At 43.9% G+C, this 20,416-nt stretch overlaps 2 protein-coding genes across 4 annotated transcripts in view; one reads left to right on the plus strand and one right to left on the minus strand.

The window, feature by feature from the left end:
* CXHXorf58 (chromosome X CXorf58 homolog) overlaps window positions 1-8,728 on the minus strand; it is a 42,098-nt gene extending 33,370 nt beyond the window's left edge. For both annotated transcript variants that reach the window (XM_059679472.1, XM_059679471.1), the window contains exons 1-3: window positions 8,454-8,728; window positions 5,197-5,338; window positions 2,896-2,995 (exon numbers count right to left, since the gene is read on the minus strand). In XM_059679472.1, the coding sequence (XP_059535455.1) occupies window positions 2,896-2,995; window positions 5,197-5,312 (216 nt within the window). In that variant the 5' untranslated portion in view covers window positions 5,313-5,338; window positions 8,454-8,728. The remainder of the gene's footprint in view (window positions 1-2,895; window positions 2,996-5,196; window positions 5,339-8,453) is intronic.
* A 95-nt stretch (window positions 8,729-8,823) lies between these two features.
* APOO (apolipoprotein O) overlaps window positions 8,824-20,416 on the plus strand; it is a 57,865-nt gene continuing 46,272 nt past the window's right edge. Inside the window, exon 1 of one of the 2 annotated variants that reach the window (XM_059679474.1) lies at window positions 8,824-8,993. In XM_059679474.1, the coding sequence (XP_059535457.1) occupies window positions 8,985-8,993 (9 nt within the window). In that variant the 5' untranslated portion in view covers window positions 8,824-8,984. The remainder of the gene's footprint in view (window positions 8,994-20,416) is intronic. The other variant, XM_059679473.1, reaches the window with a different exon arrangement.

Here is a 20,416-nt window from a genome sequence, read left to right on the forward strand (position 1 = left end):
TATTTGAATACTAGAGGCCCGGTTCACAAAAATTTGTGCACTGGCGCGGGGGGGGGGGTGTCCCTCAGCCCCACTTGTGCCCTCTCACAGTCTGGTACCCCTTGGGGGATAACGACCTGCTGGCTTAGGCCCGCTTCCGGGTGGCAGAGGGCAGGCCCAATCTCTAGGTGCAGCCACTGGTCGGGCTCAGAGCAGGGCTGATTTGGGAGTTGGGGAGCCGCCCCCTGTCATGCACAGAGCAGGGTGGATCAGGGGGTTGCGATGCCACCCCCAGTGATGCTCAGGGTAGGGCCAATTGGGGGGTTGGGGCACCGCCCCCTGTCACACTCAACGCAGGGCCGATGGGGAGGTTGTGGCGCCACTCCCTTTCATGCACAGAGCAGGGCTGATCAGGGGGTTGGGGCACCACCCCCTGTCAGGCACAGAGCAGAGCGGATCAGGGGGTTGGGATGCTGCCCCATCACCAACAGAGCAGGGCCGATCTGGGGGTTGTGGCGCCGCACCGTCATGCTGCTGCAGGGGCCAGGAGGCCTTGTGGCTCCGCTGATCCCTGTGCCGGGAGGCCTCCTGGCTCCGCTGATCTCGGGGCCCTGAGGCTTCGCGGCTCCACTGATCCTGGGGCCGGGAGGCCTCGCAGATCCGCTTGACACTGGTGCTGGGAGGCCTCGTGGTTCCATTGATCCCGGGACAGTGAGGCCTCGCTGCTCCGCGGCTTTGGGGCTGTTTGGCTTTGCTCCACCGCTTGGAGCCTGTGCATGCAAATTAATTGCCATCTTTGTTGGCGGTTAATTTGCATATCGCCCTGATTAGCCAATGGGAAGAGTAGCGGAGGTACAGTTAATTACCCTTTTTGTCTTTTATTAGATAGGATTATCATTCCCATTTTATAAATGAGCAGGCTCTGGAAGTGTCTGTAACTTATCCAAAGGCATACAGGTAGTAAGTGGGGAAGCCAGGATTCAAACTTCGATCTGTTTGACTTTAAAGTCCCCACTTTTCTCCCATATGACCCTGTCCAACATTTATGCCTATGACAATAACATAAAAATGTATGCCAAAGGGATTTTAAAATGACAAAGCAGTATTAATGTAAGGTAGTAACTTGAAGTATTAGGATAACATAAAAAAAAGAATTTCATTCTTTCTGTCACTAAAAGAATCTAAAATGATAACAAAACCTGTATGATCATACTTAACACATTGTATGCAGGAAACGTATTTATACGTTTTACGTATTTATACGTTCTACCAGTGTAGTAGAGCGCGGGACACGTATTAATACGTTTTTTATAGACTAGCGGTAGAATGCGGGTAACGTATAAATACGTAAACTAAAGTTATCGTAATTTTACTGAACGTTGCCATATGCGCAAAAAATTAGCAAAAATGGCCCGCGCCACCTGTTAGCGCGCGATAAAAACTACCCGCAAACAATGTGTTAAATACAAGTTCCATATGTGAAGACAATGAACCTGCAATGTCACAAGTTGACCTGGGTGGGTTTTCTCTGAGGTACTTTGCTGTCACTGACATCACAAATAGGTCTGTGGGGTCAGATGGTGAAGAGGTGTACACAGTGCTCAGACTGTATCATTTTTTCAAAGGGGCTAAAATTCCCTTAATATGACTATCTATAATAATAAAAGCATAATATGCTAATTAGACTGGATGTCCTTCCAGACAACCTTCTGGACGAAGCCAGAGCTGCGAGGGAAGCCTGGGTCCCGGGTGCCTGCCGGTGGCCGGAGGAAAGTCCGGGTCCCGGGTGTCTGCCGGGGGCCAAAGGGAAGCCTGGGTCCCAGGTGCCAGAGGGAAGCCAATGCCGGCAGCTGGGGGAAGGAAGGCCTACTCTTGCACAGATTTCGTGCATCGGGCCTCTAGTTACTAATAATAGACTACTGTAATTATGGGTGATTCTATTAGAGTATTTGGTACTGTATGACAGAAGTTCTAATACTCTGCTAGGGTTGACAGAGTTTTTCTTTGGGGGGTTGGGGGATATGCATTTTATTTTACTCAAATAGGACTGTATTATTTATACTGTTCTGCACTTGCCTTTTTCACTAGCACAATATCTTAGCTATCTTTCCACTGCAGAATTATATGCAAGGCTTCGAGGTTTAACACTATGAAAGCACCAACACTTACTTAACCATATAATTGATGAACATTACATGGTTTTACTTCCTTTGCTGTTACAAACAATAAATACTGCAGTGAAATGGTACATAGATTATAGAAGAGAGTCCTAGAAGTGAAATTGCTAGGTGGAAGGTAAGAGCATGTTTTTTCTTTTTATTGTTGTTAATTCTCACTGAGGATATTATTTCCATGGACATTTAGAGAGAGTGAGGAGGGCAGGGGAGAGAGAGGGAGGAGGGAGAGAGGGAGAGGGAGAGTAAGAGGGAGGGAGGGAGGGAAGGAGAGAGAGAGAGAGAGAGATTAATGTGAGAGACACATCGATTGGTTGCCTCCCACATGCACCTGGATTGGGGCCGGGACTCTAACCTGCAACCCAGGCACATGCCCTTGACTGGGAATCAAATCCGAAACCCTTGGTGTCACTGAAACCACTAAGCAACACTGGCCAGGGTGGAAAGGGCACTTTTAAATCAGAGATTTTTATTGTTGGATGATCACTGTCTCACATCATCAAATATACTGAATTTAAAAATACCATGTGAGTTTTAGAAAAAGAAATAATAGTAACCTATGTTAAAATAAATCCAGAAATATGCATTTAGGGCTAATCAAAGAAGCAATCCCAGAACCCTATACAATAATATTAGATTTAAATAGGAGAAAAAAGGTTACATATTTTATCCTTATTTAACAGGTACTTTAGCTTGATAAGTAATTAAATCTGTCAGAGAAAACAGAAAGCAAGATACATACTGCTGCACAAATTGTATGCTTTAGGAGTTGAAATATTGTCCTGTCCATATAAGATAGCCAAGCTCTTTGTATCTTGAGAGCTGAAATATCTCTACGAGTTCTGAGAGAAAAAAAAGAGGTTAAGATTTATGAAGTTGTTTTCATTTTCCTAAAATCTTGGGGAACTCTGAATTTATGCTTCCTCTTCCCTGCACCTCCCCACTCCCACCCTAAAACTGACCTAACGAGGAACATTTATATGTGGTCATTGGAGTTGGTTATTTGCTGAATCTAGTTAGAATGGGGATATGAAATACTTGAAAATATTTCCATTGAGATTAAAAAACCATTCTGATAAAAACTTTATCATCAAAAGGCATATCTACATATATAAAAAGAAGTAACATGCAAATGAGGTCTGGACTTCGTAACAGTCACAACCAGGGCCCCGAGCCTGAGAGAACAACACGCAGGTGTGGCCCGGAGCCTGAGAGATCAACACAGAGGGGCGCCTGCTCCAAGCCTCCGAGGCGCAGCTGGGGGCAGGCCCCCAGTGGACACACACACACACGGGGCGCCTGCTCTGATCCTCTGAGGCGCGGCTGGGGATAGGCTCCCAATGGACACACACGCACAGGCACCTGCTCTGAGCCTCTGAGGCCAGACTGTGGCTTAGGCCCACTCCCCATGGGGCAGGCTGGGCTGAGGAGCCCCCCCCCCCCCAGTGCATAAATTTCATGCACCGGGCTTTTAGTATATTATAAATAATGTATGAGGAGATAAACTTGTTTTCTAAAATCATCCATGACCTAAAATGATTTCTCTGTAGTTAGTTCTTAAAAACACTGTCCAGCCCTAACCGGTTTGGCTCAGTGGATAGAGCATCAGCCTGCGGACTCAAGGGTCCCGGGTTCGATTCCGGTCAAGGGCATGTACCTTGGTTGCGGGCACATCCCCAGTAGGGAGTGTGCAGGAGGGAGCTGATCTATGTTTTTCTCTCATTGATGTTTCTAACTCTATCCCTCTCCCTTCCTCTCTGTAAAAAATCAATAAAAAATATATTAAAAAATAAAACACCACTGTCCAACTGCCCTAGCTGGTTTGGCTCAGTGGATAGAGCATTGGACTGCGGACCAAAGGGTCCTGGTTCAATTCTGGTCAAGGGCCCTGGTCGGGGTGCGTGCAGGAGGCAACCAATCGATTGTTTCTCTCACATCGATATATCTCTCTGTCTTTCCCTCTCTCTAAAAATCAATGGAAAAATATCCTCAGGTGAGGATTAATAAAAAAAAAAAACTGTCCAACTATTTCAAGTGCTAAGAAAATACAATGTGGAATTGTTGAAGTTTATAGTAGGCCCAATTCTCTTCTGAGAGCCGATTACCAGCCCTAGAAAAGAAACTCCTTTGTGATCTATGCTTGAACCAGGTTCATCCTAGTCAGGCCAGATAATTATTTTACTTTTGTTCATATCCCAGCACTGGCAAGTCACAGGGATCTCCTTCTCCCCAACCTCCCAACCCCATCATTACCCCACAGGGCTGCAGGCACAAAGAGAGGTATTCCTGTATAGCGTCACTGTTGGCTGGCAAAATGCAGACTACAGGGTGTAGAGTAGAAAAAGCCTGGAGTATGGAAACAGTCCTTTGAGCCAATGCCATTTATTAGCTGTCTAACCTTCTGCGAACCACCTACCTTTTCCCAGTTGTGGCTCCTCACTTATAAAATGTAATAAGACAGCTTCACAGGGTTGTATCGGGATCAAAGAGATGTGCATTAACAAGCTTTATAAATTATGAAATACTATCCTATGTAATAAAAGGCTAACAGGCAAATCGACTGAACAGCCGAACGACTGGTTGCTATGATGCACACTGAACACCAGGGGGCAGGCGCTCAATGCAGGAGCTGCCCCCTGGTGGTCATTGTGCTCCCACAGGGGGAGCACAGCTCAGCCAGAAGCCCTGAGCTGGGCTCACAGCTGTTGAGCGCAGCGGTGGTGTGGGAGCCTCTCCCGCTTCTGTGGCAGCACTAAGGTTGTCCAACTGCAGGCTTAGGCTCGCTCCCTCATCAGTCGGACATCCCTCGAGAGCTCCTGGATTGCGAGAGGGCGCAGGCCAGGCTGAGGGAATAGCCCCCCCCCAGTGCATGAATTTCGTGCACTGGGCCTCTAGTAATTTTAATAATTATCCAAAAGTAATTTAAAAACACACAAAAATCTATAATTGATAAAACAAGAAGTGTTTGATGTTAGCTAGGTAAAAACTGTATGTAAACTGTCCAGTTGTGGAAAACGATACAAGGTGAAATTTGGCTACTCACGGTCGTACTGGCTTTTTCTTTTTAGTATTTGGCAAAGGTGTTTTGCGGCCTTTTACCGTCGTTGGATCAGCTGATTTTCCATCACCAGTGGCCTCTGCCTTTGAGGAATCACTCATTTTTCTTATAATGAAGTAATCTGAAACTATATAAATTAAGCATTTGAGGTCATAATTTGTATTATTACACTGTTTGGATGAGACTCAAGTGTCATTGACTGTTGTACTAATTCCAGAACTCCTTAAAAAGGAAGGCATCACGTATCTCTTAATTTTCTTACAGTTTACAGTCTTTGTGTACTAAAAATATTATGAGGAATGTGGGAAAGACAAAGGGATCTATCCAACTGCCTTCTAACTGGTCTCCCTGTCTCCAGGCTCTTAGTCCTCCTATTCATTTTCCACTTTGAAGCTGGAGTTAACTTTTTAGAGCAATATTCCAACCTCATCACTCCCCAACTTAAAATATTTCAGGGCCTGGCCACAGTGGCTCAGTCAACCTATGAACCAGGAGGTCACGGTTAGATTCCAGGTCAGGGCACATGCCTGGGTTGTGGCCTGGATCCCCAGTGTGGAGTGAGCAGGAGGCAACCAATCAATGATTCTCTCTCATCATTGATGTTTTTTTTTAAAAATATATATATATTTCTTTATTGATTTCAGAGAGAAAGGGAGAAGGAGAGAGAGAAACATCAATGATGAGAATCATTGTTCGGCTGCCTCCTGCACACCCCCTACTGGGGATCGAGTCCTCAACCCAGGCATGTGCCCTTGGCCAGAATTGAACCTGGGACCCTTCAGTCCGCAGGCTGACGCTCTATTCACTGAGCCAAGCCAGCTAGGGCTCATCATTGATGTTTCTATCTCTGCCTCTCTCTCTGAGATAAATAAAAATATATTAAAAAATAAAACAAAATCTTTCAGGGACACCTCATTTCCTCCAAACTGAAGTCCAGACTCCCAAGTATGCCGTTCTAGCCTTTTCACAATCTAGTTCCATTCTCTGTCAAATCTCAAAATACCAACTTTCATCAGCATTCCTTGCTACACTTTGTGAGAACAGGAACTTCTTGCCAAAATCAGTCAATGTTTTACAACTCTGGACTGCTGATCAGGCCATGTCCTCTACCTGGAATGACTTCCCTGCCACCAGCAAACATCAATTTATCCTTGAAGACCCCAGCTCACTGATGTCTCTTAAGTTTTCCACCTTTTGTTTTTTTACAGAACTGCTCACTCCTGTCTCCAAGGTCCCATAGTGCTGTATATGTTTTTCTTTTAGAGTACTTCTCATATTGCATTATTATTTATTTTCCTGGCTGTCATCCTACAAGTTCATTGAAGGCAGGAGGCATATTGCTAACTATGGACTCCCTAATGCCTAGCAGAGTGCAGGGTTTTCACATGCTAGTCTAAAAAATTTCTACCCTGATTTTGTCATGGAATAGCTGTGAAACTTTGGGCAAGTCCCTTAAACCAGTGGTTGCCAACCTCATGGACCACCAGTGGTCCGCGGACCACCGGTTGGTGACTGCTGCCTTAAACTCTCAGTAACACAGTCCCCACCTTGGTAAAGTGAGATGGTGTGTACTAAATGATCTGATTCCATCTCTGATTTTCTATCCCTTGATGCATTACTCCAATTTGGATGCAGTTCCCAAATTCTTGGTCACTGCTTAGTCTCTTCTACTAAATCAGGGGCTCTTTCTCTTTTCTTTTGGTGTTGTGAATCCCTAAGGGCAGACTCCTTACAAGAACTATGCTTTTAAAAATACACAACATAAAATATGTAGGATTCCAGAAAACTTCAATTATATTGAAATCACTGTTGCACTATTTTCAAAAACCAAATTACAACCAAAGGACTTGTATGCATGCATATAAGCATAACCAATGGACATAAGACACTGGGGGATAGGGGAGGCTAGGGGACTGTCAAGGGCGGGGGGGAAAAAGAACACATATGTAATACCCTTTGTAATACTTTAAGCAATAAAAAAAAACACCAAATTACAGAGATATGTGCCTTCTTTCTGCATTAAATAAAATGAGAGCTCTAGTCACTACTGTACTTGTGAAGTGGTAAATGAGCAGAAATGATATCTCAAGAAATCTTCCATGACTAGAACATGATATGAAGACATCTGCGCTTTCTCTTAATGACCAAGTCACAGGTACCGTTGATATTACTGTGGTTTGTTGCCTGCACTATAATGGAAAGAAATGGTAAAGTTCAGTTAGAGGTTAGTAAAAATAAAGTTGTAATTTTTCCCCATCCAAGTTCACATACTTCCCAAATTAAAAACTCCTGCCCTAATTTATCAATATACTTCACATTTTTATATACATATGTCATTCCACTACTAATGCAGAGTCTTCTCAATATTTCTCCTTAGGGATGTGGATGGGGGTAGCTTGGAACATACAATTCACTTGAGGAGAAAAGCAGCCTTTAACATCTGGCACTCACAGCTGGGATTTGGTGTTACACTGGCTTCCTAACCACACCCAATCCAGAGCAAAGCCCCAGTTTCCTTGAACTTGCCCCAAAATCACCCAACGAAGCCCAAATCCTATAATAAATCTTTCTAACACCCTCTTACTGAGATGTCCCACTGTGTCCCAAAGTGTGTTTTCCTTGCAGCAGTGAGAAATAAACCCAACTTGTTAAACCACACTGGTGTTACAAGTGGTCTTTGACTGGAGGGCAGTGACATGCCATCACACAAACCTCCCAAATCTTCCGGATGCCTGCCCAGATGGCTTTACACTTTCTATGGGGTTAGGACATGAAATACAGGATGAAATATGAACACCCCCACCCCCCGCCCCATTATGACACATTAATACCAATTATTCACGCGAGATCACAGGCTTTAAACGTAGACTAGCTAGGTTTGATCCTGGCCTCCCACTTTCCTTCTGTGTGGCCTTGTACAAATTACTTCTCTGTGCCTCAGTTTCGTCATCTATTAGGTTGGGAACAATAATCAGGCCCATCTACTTTGGTTGTCCAAAGTATTAGATAAGTATGTGTAAGTAGTTGAGGGCTGAGCTGGGCACATAGTAAACGCCGTGTTAGAGCTTACTATCCTTGTTAATAGGATAATTATTACTTAGTACATATTAAGGGACAAACGGTTGATTCCCAGTGAAGGGCATGCACTTAAGTATATCAAAGAGAAGACTAAAGGATGTAGCAAATTAGTTTAAGACCTCAGAACTCTAGCCCACCGTAAAAAAAAAAAAAAATCTGAAAACCTTTTGAGAGGTAAATCCAGGCCCCCGAAGTCGGCGGCTCCTGGGTCCGAGGCTTTCCAAGCTGCCCAAGGCCCTTCGGGCGCCCTCGCCCAGAGACCTCGCGCACAAGATTCTCAGCCCACGCCGCTAGCTAGGTGGCCAATCAGGCCTGTGAAAGCCGATTCCCCGCGCCGCGAGGCGTCCTGGCGCCGCCCACCTCGCTCCCGCTGGTTCCGCCCACACTGAGCCGGCGCTTTCTGGCCGCTTAGCAACCACCGGCGCAGGGGCGGAGCTTCCGGGAGGCGGGCTTAAGCTCGCCCGTCGCGCGAGGCGCGACGCGCGACGCGCTGCAGCTTAGCGACGTCGCTTCTCACCCTTGCTTCCGAACTAAGCTTTCGCGGGACCAACTCGGCTGTACCACCACCACCCGCACGGCGGCCCGCTGGCGGTAGGAAGAATCAGGACCCTATCCGGCCGCCGTAGCCGCCTCTCTGTAGTGGGCGGGGCCTAAGGGGTCGGGGTGACCCCGCCAGAGCCGCCGTTGCCAGCGACATGTTCAAGGTGAGAGCGTGGAGCCGGGTCACAGCTGTCACCGCTCCCTCCCGGTATCCCGGAGCCTCTCTGGGGACCAGGCCCTACTCGCCCTGAGGTTCTTCCCGCCTCCGGGCCGGCCGCATCTTGGTGCCGCGGTTCATTCACCTGTCCGCTCGGAGCCAACGGCTGCCGGGCGGAGGCGTGAGACTCCGGGGAGGGTGGGTGGGGCCATTTGGGTCTCATTCTCGTGAATAAAACACTTTGAAAAACTAAAGTACCCCCCAAAGTACCCACCCTCTCCCCGCTGTGCCCTCTTGGGTTTGTGGGTAGGATGAGGCCATCTCGGAGCTCTGCGGGGTTCAGCTTTGGTTGCTTGGCAGGGTCAGATTTCAGAACCTTGTGTATGAATGGGGGAGGGCCACCCTCTTGAGAAGCTGCTGTAGGATGTTGGGGGTTGCTGGCTTAGGAGAAGTTGGGTGAGGGGGGAAGCTGGAGTTTTAGTCCCCTCCTTAATGAACATTATTTAGTGTGGACAAGTCGAACTTTTTTTACATTTTATGAATTCGTGTCCTCCGAAAGAAATTGACTTGTACAGTGAAGACTTTTATCGAAAATCTGCATTTTAACGAAGTTATTATTCTACTACTTAAAAAAGTAAATGATAGTTTCTGTCTTGAAAAACAAATCACAAGCTACCAGAAATTTTTCTGCAAAAAGCATAACACCCATAAAATAATGCTAATGAAATTTCAAAAATATTGCTCAAAACTTTTATTGAGCTCCTGCAGTGTGCTTTGGGTGCATTAATATAGGCTATAAAACCAGAGCATAGATTTTTGCCTTCTTACCCTGGCATTGCCATTTTCTAGCTGTGTGACCTTGAGCAAGTCACTTAACCTCTTTGTACTTGTTTTTCTGCTAGTGAAATTGTAATAGCATGTACCTCATAGGGTTGTTATAAGGAATAAATAAGTTAGTGCAAAGCACTTGGAGGGTCTCTGGCACATAGAGTTACCATCTAAGCATTCACTTTTATTTTGTCTTCAGGCAGCTCACAGTTTAGTCAGCATGAGATCCCAGACAACTTGCATTTATTTAATTTGTGTTGAACACCTATTATGTGCTGGAAGCTCAGCTCAGTTTTAGGGCTGCAATGACAAAGGATATGCTGTGATCAGTTTACATGGGTATCAACAATGTACTGTGTGGTAGTTAAAAGGAGAGCAGGATATACTCTGCCTAACCAGGACTTCTTAACATGTGGTCCTCATCCCCTCAAAAGTGTTTGGATAGAATCTAGGGAGTCCCTGATCTCTGATGGAAAAGTAATATATTTTTTACCAGTCTCTAACTGAAATTTAGCAACTTCTCCTATTATGAATGTAGATAACTGTGTCAGTTATCTATTGCTGGAGAATGATCCACTGCAAGCCAGTACCTTAAAACAACTGATTTATTCTATCTGTGGGTTGGCTGGGCAGTTTTGCTGGCATCTGCCAGCGGATGAATTCAGTTGGTGGCTATACTACAAGGTGATCTTATTCTCAAGTCTGGGGGCTTGGTACTCCTCAATGTGCCTAACTTGAGCTTCCTCACATGGTTCCTGGGTTACAAGAGGGCAAGTCTCAATGTACAAACTTATTGGCTTGTATCACATTTGCTGATGTCAAGACAAGTCACAACCCCAGCGTCAATATGGTGGGGGACTACATAAGAGCATGGATATAAGGAGGTGTGGTTCAGTAGGAGCCATTAATTTATTAAGCGACTATAGCAACAAATCACAATAGTATTAGCAGTACCTGTCACCAGTAGAAGTCCAAAACCAATGCAAGTCACAGAGTTTTTCACATCACATTACAGTTGTTGCACATGTCATTTATGCTCATCATTACTTCAAAATGACAGTAGTTATAGGACTCACTGTTAGATCTTTTTATTTAATGAGCTAATAATGAAGCACATATTACTATACCAGATTTTGGGTTTTAAAAATATTTTTAATAACTTGCAATATAATTAGTGTTTTATGCAGTTAGAAGCATTACTTTGAGAAGGGGTCCATAGGGCTCACCAGACAGCCAAAGAAGTCTGTGGCACAAAAAGGCAAGGAACCCATGGGAACTTCAGGAGAGGCTTCAAAGAGGAGACATTTAAGTTTACTGATGAAAGACTAGTAGGAGTTCCTGAGTTGGATGAGTTGGGGAACATTAGCACTGGTATTCCATTGGGGGCAATGCCAGAAACTCAGTTCTGCTGTGTCAAGGGAAATATAGAGTGAGATAAATGATTCAAATATGTAGTTGGAGTAGAAAAGATGCAAGAAACCTTGGAGAATACCAACATACAAGGAGTAGGCAGAGGAAGAGGGGAGGCCAGAGATGGAGAAGCAACTTTTTTTAAAAATTTTTGTTTTATTGCTTAAAGCAGTGGTTCTCAACCTTCCTAATGCCGCGACCCTTTAATATAGTTCCTCATGTTGTGGTGACCCCCAACCATAAAATTATTTTCGTTGCTACTTCATAATTGTAATTTTGCTACTGTTATGAATCGTAATGCAAATATCTGATATGCAGGATGTATTTAGGCGACCCCTGTGAAAGGGTCGTTCGACCCCCAAAAGGGTTGCGACCCACAGGTTGAGAACCGTTGGCTTAAAGTATTACAAAGAGTATTACATATATCTCCTTTTTTTTTTTTTCTCCCCTTGACCTTCCCCTGGCCTCCCCTACCCCCCAGTGTCTTGTGTCCATTGGTTATGCTTATATGCATGCATACAAGTCCTTTGGTTGATCTCCACCCCCCCTCCCAACCCTCCCCGGCCTTCCCGCTGTAGTTTGACAGTCTGTTTGAGGCAGCTCTGCCTCTGCATCTATTTTTTGTTCATCAGTTTATAATGGTCTTAATTATCCATAAATGAGTGAGATCATGTGGTATTTTTCTTTCATTGACTGGCTTATTTCACTTAGCATAATGCTCTCCAGTTCCATCCATGCTGTTGCAAATGGTAAGAATTCCTTCTTTTTTACAGCAGCATAGTATTCCATCATGTAGATGTATCACAGTTTTCTAATGCATACATCTGCTGATGGGCATTTCGGCTGTTTACAGATCTTAGCTATGGTAAATTGTGCTGCTATGAACATAGGGGTGCATATATCCTTTCTGATTGGTGTTTCTGGTTTCTTGGGATATATTCCTAGAAGTGGGATCACTGGGTCAAATGGGAGTTCCATTTTTAACTTTTTGAGGAAACTCTATACTGTCTTCCATAGTGGCTGCACCAGTCTGCATTCCCACATAGAGAAGCAACTTTTGAGAAGTAGAAGCACAAAACAGTGATGTTTAGAAAATTAAGGGAGGAAAGTTTCGAGAAGGACAGGCTATTCTAGGATACTTTTAGCTGGGAAAAACCAGTTGTTTAAATAGTAAGGCAAATTATCTCACAAAGTCCACAGGAAGGGTGGACTCTTGTGGGTCAAACATGTCATCCAGGACCCAGTTTCTTTTCTTGGCTTTCAGCAGTAAGATTGGTTCCCCTGTGGTTGCAAGATGACTGTAACACATGCTTTCCCACTCACTAGAGCAAGAGAGAGGTGGCAAAACTGCCATGCTTGGATTATGCTCTTTCTTCAGCCTGATTGGACCAACACAGATCAGGTGTCTGCCCCTGACCTTTAGCGATTGCTACGGGAATGCTGTGCTCTGATTGGCTTAGCCATAGGATCATCTCTGAATAGGGTCACTTTACCTTAATCACACAGGAGAAATGAATTCATGAACACTGGGGGAATGGATATGTAACCAACAATGTCCATTGTAGAAAGATAAGTTAATTGAATTTGGAGAAGTTCATTGATTTGGGCAATTTGGAAAGCTTTCATGATACAGGTTTACTGATGGAAGTGAAAGCTAGATTAGTATGGTTGGTGCTTGAGAGATGTATAAATGTGCACAATGTTTGATAAGCTTGATTGTCAAGCTAGAGGGACATTTTGGGTCAGGATTCTAGAGTTGTCTTGTGGTTGTTGCAGTATTTCAAGATTTGACAATGTTTATGGCCTAGGGAGGAATGTGGGGAGGGAGCTTTTACAAGAGAGAATCCCTCCCTCCTGTGAGATGGAAGGAGAAGGATGACAGTGATTGTAGACTAGTGGTTCTCATCTGGATGGTACTACCCCCTCTGCGTACTTGGGTTGTTCTTCACATCTTTAATTTAGTTGTGTTGAACATTTATATAATGAAATATAATTCATACATATCTTTCCTTTTTGTTCTCCATTATGTTACCATCAAATCAGTATACTGGTCTCTTTTTTGGACTTAAGTGGGTGATGAATTTTATTTAAAGACTAGAGGCCCAATGCACGAAATTTGTGCAAGGGGCTTGGCCCCTGCTACCTTGGCAGCCGCTTCTGCTTCAGTCCCCGCCCACCGTGTCGGCTGCCTCTGCCGCCTGTGCCTTGGCCCCCTCCGCCTCAGCTTCGTCTGGAAGGTCATCTGGAAGGACATCCGGTTTAATTAGCATATTATGCTTTTATTATTATAGATAGCAAAAGAATTACTTTGCCTAGCCGGCTTGGCTCTAGGCTTGGCTCAGTGGATAGAGCATTAGCCTGCAGATTGAAGGGGTTTGATTCTGGTCAAGGTCATGTACCTCCGTTGCAAGTTCCTTCCTGGCCTGGCCCCTGATTGGGGCACGTGCAGGAAACAACCAGTCGATGTGTTTCTCTCATTGATATTTCTCTCTGTCTTTCCCTCTCTCTGAAAATCAATGGAAAAAATATCCTCGGATGATGATTTAAAAAAAAAAGAATTACTTAAAAAATATTTGTCATAAAATGGTGGTGTTAGGTAGATGTTGTAGTTGAGAACCAGCACTTCTCAAACTGTAATGTGCATGTTACTCTTCTTAAAATGCAGCTTCTAATTCAGTAGTCTGAGGTGGGAGTTCAGATTCTCCATTAAAAAAAAATCCTCACCCGAGGATATCTTTATTGATTTGAGAGAGAGAGAGTGAGAGAGAGAGAGAGAGAGATTGGTTGTCTCCGTTTGGGTCCCAACTGGGACCAAATCGGCAACCTAGCTATGTGCCCTGACTAGGAATTGAACCCAAGACCCAGTCAGGGCAGATTCTCTATTTTAAACAAACTCCTGGGTGATATAGAGGCTGCTGGTCCCCTGTCATACTTTAAATAGCAAGAACTGAGGCAACTTGGTAGATGAATGGTTTCTTGTGTTTTCAAGGTGAGTAATTTTATGACTGCGGTGGGATTTGGAGGAGCACTGACCAAGGAACAAAAGAGATAAGTGAGAGGCTGAGAGCTGCTAGGGCAGGTGTATCATGATTGTAGCCCAGGAGTGGGGACAGAGCAAACAGTAGGATTGATTTGGGTTTGGGTGTTATCAGCTTGGGTTACCTGGGACCTGAGGGCAAAGGAGTTGATAGTATAGGTGTTGGTGGAAAAAGTACAGTGTGTGTGACTAGTTATGTGCATATACAATTAAACATTTGAACTGGAACAGGTTTTGATCTAGCTATTCATCTTTAGGCCAGCAGAGGGCAATGGTGGATTATAAAACACATTTGAAAGGCTGCCCAGTATTTGCATTTTTAAAAAAATATTATGAACAACTTTATTCCAACAAACTGAACAATCTAGAAGAAATTGACATATTCCTAGGAAAATATAATTGCTGGGGTCCAACCCCAGCAGGTCCAGGGGTCCCCAAAGGTGTGGACAGAGTCGGCGAAGAAGGAATGACACAGAGACAGCGTTCAGTTGATCAGCAGCCTAGCCAGGATCTCCAGCCAAGTTCGGGTCAGGATCTCCAGCCAAGTTCTGGTTCGGTTCTCTCACTAGGTTCTCCAGCCAGGTTCGGTCGCCAGATTCTATAGCCAGGTTCTTCAGCCAGGTTCGGTTGCCAGGTTCTGTCTAGGACTAGGTTCTCCAGCCAAGTTCTAGCCAGGTTCTGTCCAGCATCTTTTGCCATGTTCTCTTGCTAGGTTCTGTCTCTAGGTTCTGTGTATTTGCATTTTATTGCAAGAAGCAGCTTTTCAGGGTGCTGCTTCAGGAAGCTTGAATATGTAATACATACACCCAAACCCCAGGTTCACATTACTAGATTTCATTCATTACACAAATGCTTACCATGGTCCACCTATGAGCTGGGCACTGTGCTGTACCCTGGCGGGTACAATTGAAAAGACCCTGTTCTTACCTAGGAGTCTCCAAATTTGACCACACATCATAATTCGTCAAGAGACAAATAGTTTCCAGGGCCTTGGCCACAGGTCATATTTAGTATATAAGTGAGGTTCAGGAACCTCTCTCTAGTTTTGAAACAACAACAACAAAACCCCAGGTGCCTGTGAAACTTCCGTTTCAGGGTCTCACAATGCTGTTAGCAGCACAAACATAAACAGCCCATTCTAATGCAGTGGGGTAAGTGCTCGAATGTAAAAGTGTTGGGGAAATATAGAGCAGTGGATCTCAATCTTGACTGCGCATTAGAACCACCTGGGGAGCTTCTATAAGTCCCGTTGCCCCGGTTGCACCCAGATCAATGCCATTAGAATCTCTAGGGTTGGGATCTAGGCATCTAGGTTTTAGACTTGCAGCCAACTTTGAGAACCACTGACGTAAGGAGCAAGCACCAGCAGGGGGCATCAGGAGACTTTGTAGAGGAGACTGTGCTTGCGTTGACCTTTGAAGCTGGACAGACAAGGTTGAAAGGGCCTTCCAAGTAGAGCAGAAAAGTGCTCCCAGGGACACAGAAGTGAGAATTCAGCGGAACTGAGGGCAAGATACCAAAGTTCTCTGTAGCTGTGTCCTCATCTGTAAAACAGGATGAGACTAGCACCAACCTCAAATTATTATGTGGATTAAATTAACTCAGACCTAAAGCTTAGCCTGGTGCTTGGTACAAAGTAAGTCTCGATAAATGTGAGCTGTTAGTAACTTTTAATTGGCCTCTTAACTTTTGATTGGCTGTAGGAGGTTGCCACAGCATTTTTTTCCTTTTTATTTACAGTAGTGTTATGGTGGTACACATTCTTGATGCTTTCCAAAAGTATTTATTCAAAACTTGGTAGCTGAATGGATGTGGCAGAGGAGAGAGAAAGAGAATTCAAGGATGCTGTTCAAGCTTTTGGCTTGGACAATTCAGTGGCTGTTAGAACCATTCATTGAAATGAGAAAGTGGAAGAAGGCTGAGTTTGGTTTGGGAGAAGATGATAATTTGATTTTGAAGAAGTTGGGCTTATTGCAATATCTGTGGACAGTAAGAGGTGAGATTCAGTTGGGATAGAACCCAAAAGTATGGAGTTTTCATGAGAGAGATGTGGGCTGGAGATGGGAGAATCCTCAGACGTCTCGACCTGAGAAGAGGAAATATAGTGAAAGCTGGTCTGTATCAGTTCCTTCGGTAAAGACAGATATGTGACTTGAACTCAGAGGTGACCATGTTTTGGGCTGTAGAGCATTATTACCTCACATATTCTTTGTGGTTGTTTGGTCTTTTAAAAAATATATGTTTTATTGATTTCAGAGAGGAAGGGATAGGGAGAGAGAGAGAGAAACATCAGTCATGAGAAAGAGTCATTGATCGGCTGCCTCCTCCACGTCCCACACTGGGGATCGAGCCCGCAGCCCAGGTATGTGCCCTGACCAGGAATCGAACCGTGACCTCCTGGTTCGGTGATGGCGAACCTATGACACGCGTGTCAGAGGTGACACGCGAACTCATTTTTTTTGGTTGATTTTTCTTTGTTAAATGGCATTTAAATATATAAAATAAATATCAAAAATATAAGTCTTTGTTTTACTATGGTTGCAAAGATCAAAAAATTTCTCTATGTGACACGGCACCAGAGTTAAGTTAGGGTTTTTCAAAATGCTGACACGCCGAGCTCAAAAGGTTCGCCATCACTGTCCTGGTTCATAGGTCGACGCTCAACCACTGAGCCGTGCTGGGTGGGCCTGTTTGGTCTTGATGTAAATGCCTTTATTGCCTATCTTACTTTCTGAAATTAATTTCCTTACCCTGAATAATATGTTACTGGTACAAACTGAGGGGAGAATTACACTGCTAAATGGAAAGGAAAATCATCTGTAAACTGGAAAAGAAATACTATAACTTCATTTTACTTGAATATTATTTTAAATGCCACATATCATGGAAGATAATTTAGATTCCCCCCCTTACAATTTAAGCATCTCTGAGGCAATTCTCCATGAGGAATTACAGTGAATACATTTTTACTCACATAAATACCTACTTATGTGAAGAACTAATTGGATGTTTTTTCCTTTTTACCCTTCAAAGATGTTGGGCGGTAGATCACAAAGAAGAAAAAACTGCCTGCACCGCTGGATGCAGTCAGATAGCACAGGCTGGCTTCTAGTTGTAGTGTTTCTGGTTTCTTAGTGGCCTTAATGAGGTTTCTTTATCTCTGAGTCCCTTTATCAAGGTACTGTGGGGACAGTAGTATGCTCCTTCATATCACACAGGATATTTGGGAGGTTCAAATGAGATAACGTATGTGAAAAGTATAGTAAACTACAAAGCACAATATGAATGTAAAGTATTTTCAGTTCCTGCAGCACATCTGTCCACTGAAGTGATCTAGAGTTTCAGGTTAGCACTGTGAACTTAGGACGGTATAAAGTAGATCAGCTCTGGCCAGTGTGGCTCAGTTGGCTGGAGCGTCATCATCCTGTGTACCAAAGGGTCTCAGGTTTGATTCCTAGTCAGAGCAGTTGTCGGTTTGATCCCTGGTTGGAGCACATGCAGGAGGCAACCGATTATGTTTCTCTCTCTGTCTCTATCTCTCCCTTCCTCCATTTCTCACTTCCTCCCTTCTCCTTTCCCTCCCTCTTCCTCTCTCTAAAACTCAATTAAAAAAAATAATAAAGTCTTTGAACATCCCCCTTTAAAAAAAAAGTTGATCAGACTTGGACAAATTCACTTCTCATTTGGAACTGACTTCTGCTTAGGCCACTGTAACACACTCTTCCATCTACTTCTAAAATGCAAATAGCCTCTCAGGTGCAGCTAACACTGGAAGAGGATACGGAAGAAGTAGATGAATTACACTTTAAAAGAATGAGGGGGGGGCAGAGACAAAATGGAGACCAGTAGATAATACGTTAGACATTTTTGATAAATGAATTTATTATCATGAGACCTATGCATATTTGTAGGCTTTTATGATATATAGGTTTAATTTATAATCTGTATGTATATGTGCTCCACACCCATGTCCTTTCTAGATTAAACTGGAACTTCTTAGAGGCTAGGAAATGAATTTTGATATTTGCTTGTGTGGTACATTTAAAATTACTGCAAGTAATTTGATTGATAAGAAATCTCTAAAAAAAACCTCTATAGCAAATATATGTATCAATTTTAAAAATTTGAGTTGAGTTATTTGTAATATGACAGGAAGGTACCAAAAGTTTTTTTTTTAAATGAAAGGATTAAACGAGTTTATATCAGTTGACTTTTCTGCAATAATGCTTAAGTGGAATTTTAGAGTTAGTGCATATAACATGAAACTAGGCAGATATTTTCAGGGGAAAATCTCAGTCTAAAGATATATCTTTGAACTTGAAAGTTGTTGTTTTTTGTGTGTGTGTGTGTTTTTTTACTTTTGCTGATTTTTTCTTAATTTTTGCATGACCTCATGCCAGTTTTATTAGAAAGCTTGAACAGTACCAATTTCTGCCTCCTGCACGCCCCACACTGGGGATCGAGCCCGCAACCCACACATGTGCCCTGACTGGGAATCGAACCGTGACCTCCTGGTTCATAGGTCGGTGCTCAACCACGGAGTCACGTTGGCCGAGCTTAATGTAGCGGGTTTTAAAACTTGTGTCCGTTGTACACAAAAACTTGTATACGCAAGAATTTAGTGGAAGGGTTGTAGAGTTTTCAGTATGCTGAGAGCCTGTAACTTTGAATATTAAGCTGTATCTTCATGATAATAGCATTATAGATAGTACAGTTGTATTTTGAATGAATATTGTCTTAAAGGCACTTTAAATATATTTTATTGATTTTTTACAGAGAGGAAGGGAAAGGGATAGAGAGCTAGAAACATCGATGGGAGAGAGAAGCATCGACCAGCTGCCTCCTGCACACCCCCCACTGGGGATGTGCCTGCAACCAAGGCACATGCCCTTGTCCGGAATCGAACCCAAGACCCTTCAGTCCCCAGGCCGACACTCTATCCAGTGAGCCAAACCGGCTAGGGCTAAAGGCACTTTAAATACAGTCACCCTTTGTTTGCCTACTTCTTTCTGACTCGTGGAAGCAATGTAGTGTGTTTTTTTAAAAAAAATATATTTTATTGATTTTTTACAGAGAGGAAGGGAAAGGGATAGAGAGCTAGAAACATCGATGGGAGAGAGAAGCATCGACCAGCTGCCTCCTGCACACCCCCCACTGGGGATGTGTCTGCAACCAAGGCACATGCCCTTGTCCGGAATCGAACCCAAGACCCTTCAGTCCCCAGGCCGACACTCTATCCAGTGAGCCAAACCGGCTAGGGCTAAAGGCACTTTAAATACAGTCACCCTTTGTTTGCCTACTTCTTTCTGACTCGTGGAAGCAATGTAGTGTGTTTTTTTAAAAAAAATATATTTTATTGATTTTTTACAGAGAGGAAGGGAGAGGGATAGAGAGTTAGAAACATCGATGAGAGAGAAACATCGATCAGCTGCCTCCTGCACATCTCCTACTGGGGATGTGCCCGCAACCCAGGCACCCTTGGGACCCTTGAGTCCGCAGGCCGACGCTCTATCTGCTGAGCCAAACCGGTTAGGGCAAGCAATGTAGTGTGTTTTATTCAGAGCCCACACTGGTTCCAACTTACGGATGTCTTTAGTTGGGTGAGGATGAGAAGCCTTCTGTGGGAACTAGAGATAGATTCACAACTGCATGTTCATTGCTCTAATGGGAGGGATACCCAGTGGCCTCTTTTTTTCAGATATGTCTATTCATTCCTTTGAATGGTCTTTTAAAATAGGATATATGAAAATAACAAGGTACATTTTTCTTATTCCCCCATTCCACAACTGTCAGTCCTTTCTGAATAACAGCCTGTTTCCTTTATGCTTGAAATGAACCTCCTCTTCCACTAGAGGGGCTGCTTCACGCGTTGCATTATGAAATGGGATAAGCTGGTGAGTAAGTAAGCACCAAGCCATAGGGGGACTCCAACAAGTTTACTAAATCCTCTGATGATGGCTTACCTTACTTGGCTAATATTTATTCTGAGCCGGCTTATGAAGTCACATCATTTGGGAGCACTGTTAAAAATTGTTGTAACCAAAGGACTTGTATGCATGCATATTAGCATAACCAATGGACACAGACACTGGGGCGGTGGGGGCTTGCCCGGGGTGGGTATGGCTGGGGTGGGGGGGTGTCAATCGGGGAAAAAG

This window comes from Myotis daubentonii, chromosome X (assembly GCF_963259705.1).
Source record: "Myotis daubentonii chromosome X, mMyoDau2.1, whole genome shotgun sequence".
NCBI lineage: Eukaryota > Metazoa > Chordata > Mammalia > Chiroptera > Vespertilionidae > Myotis > Myotis daubentonii.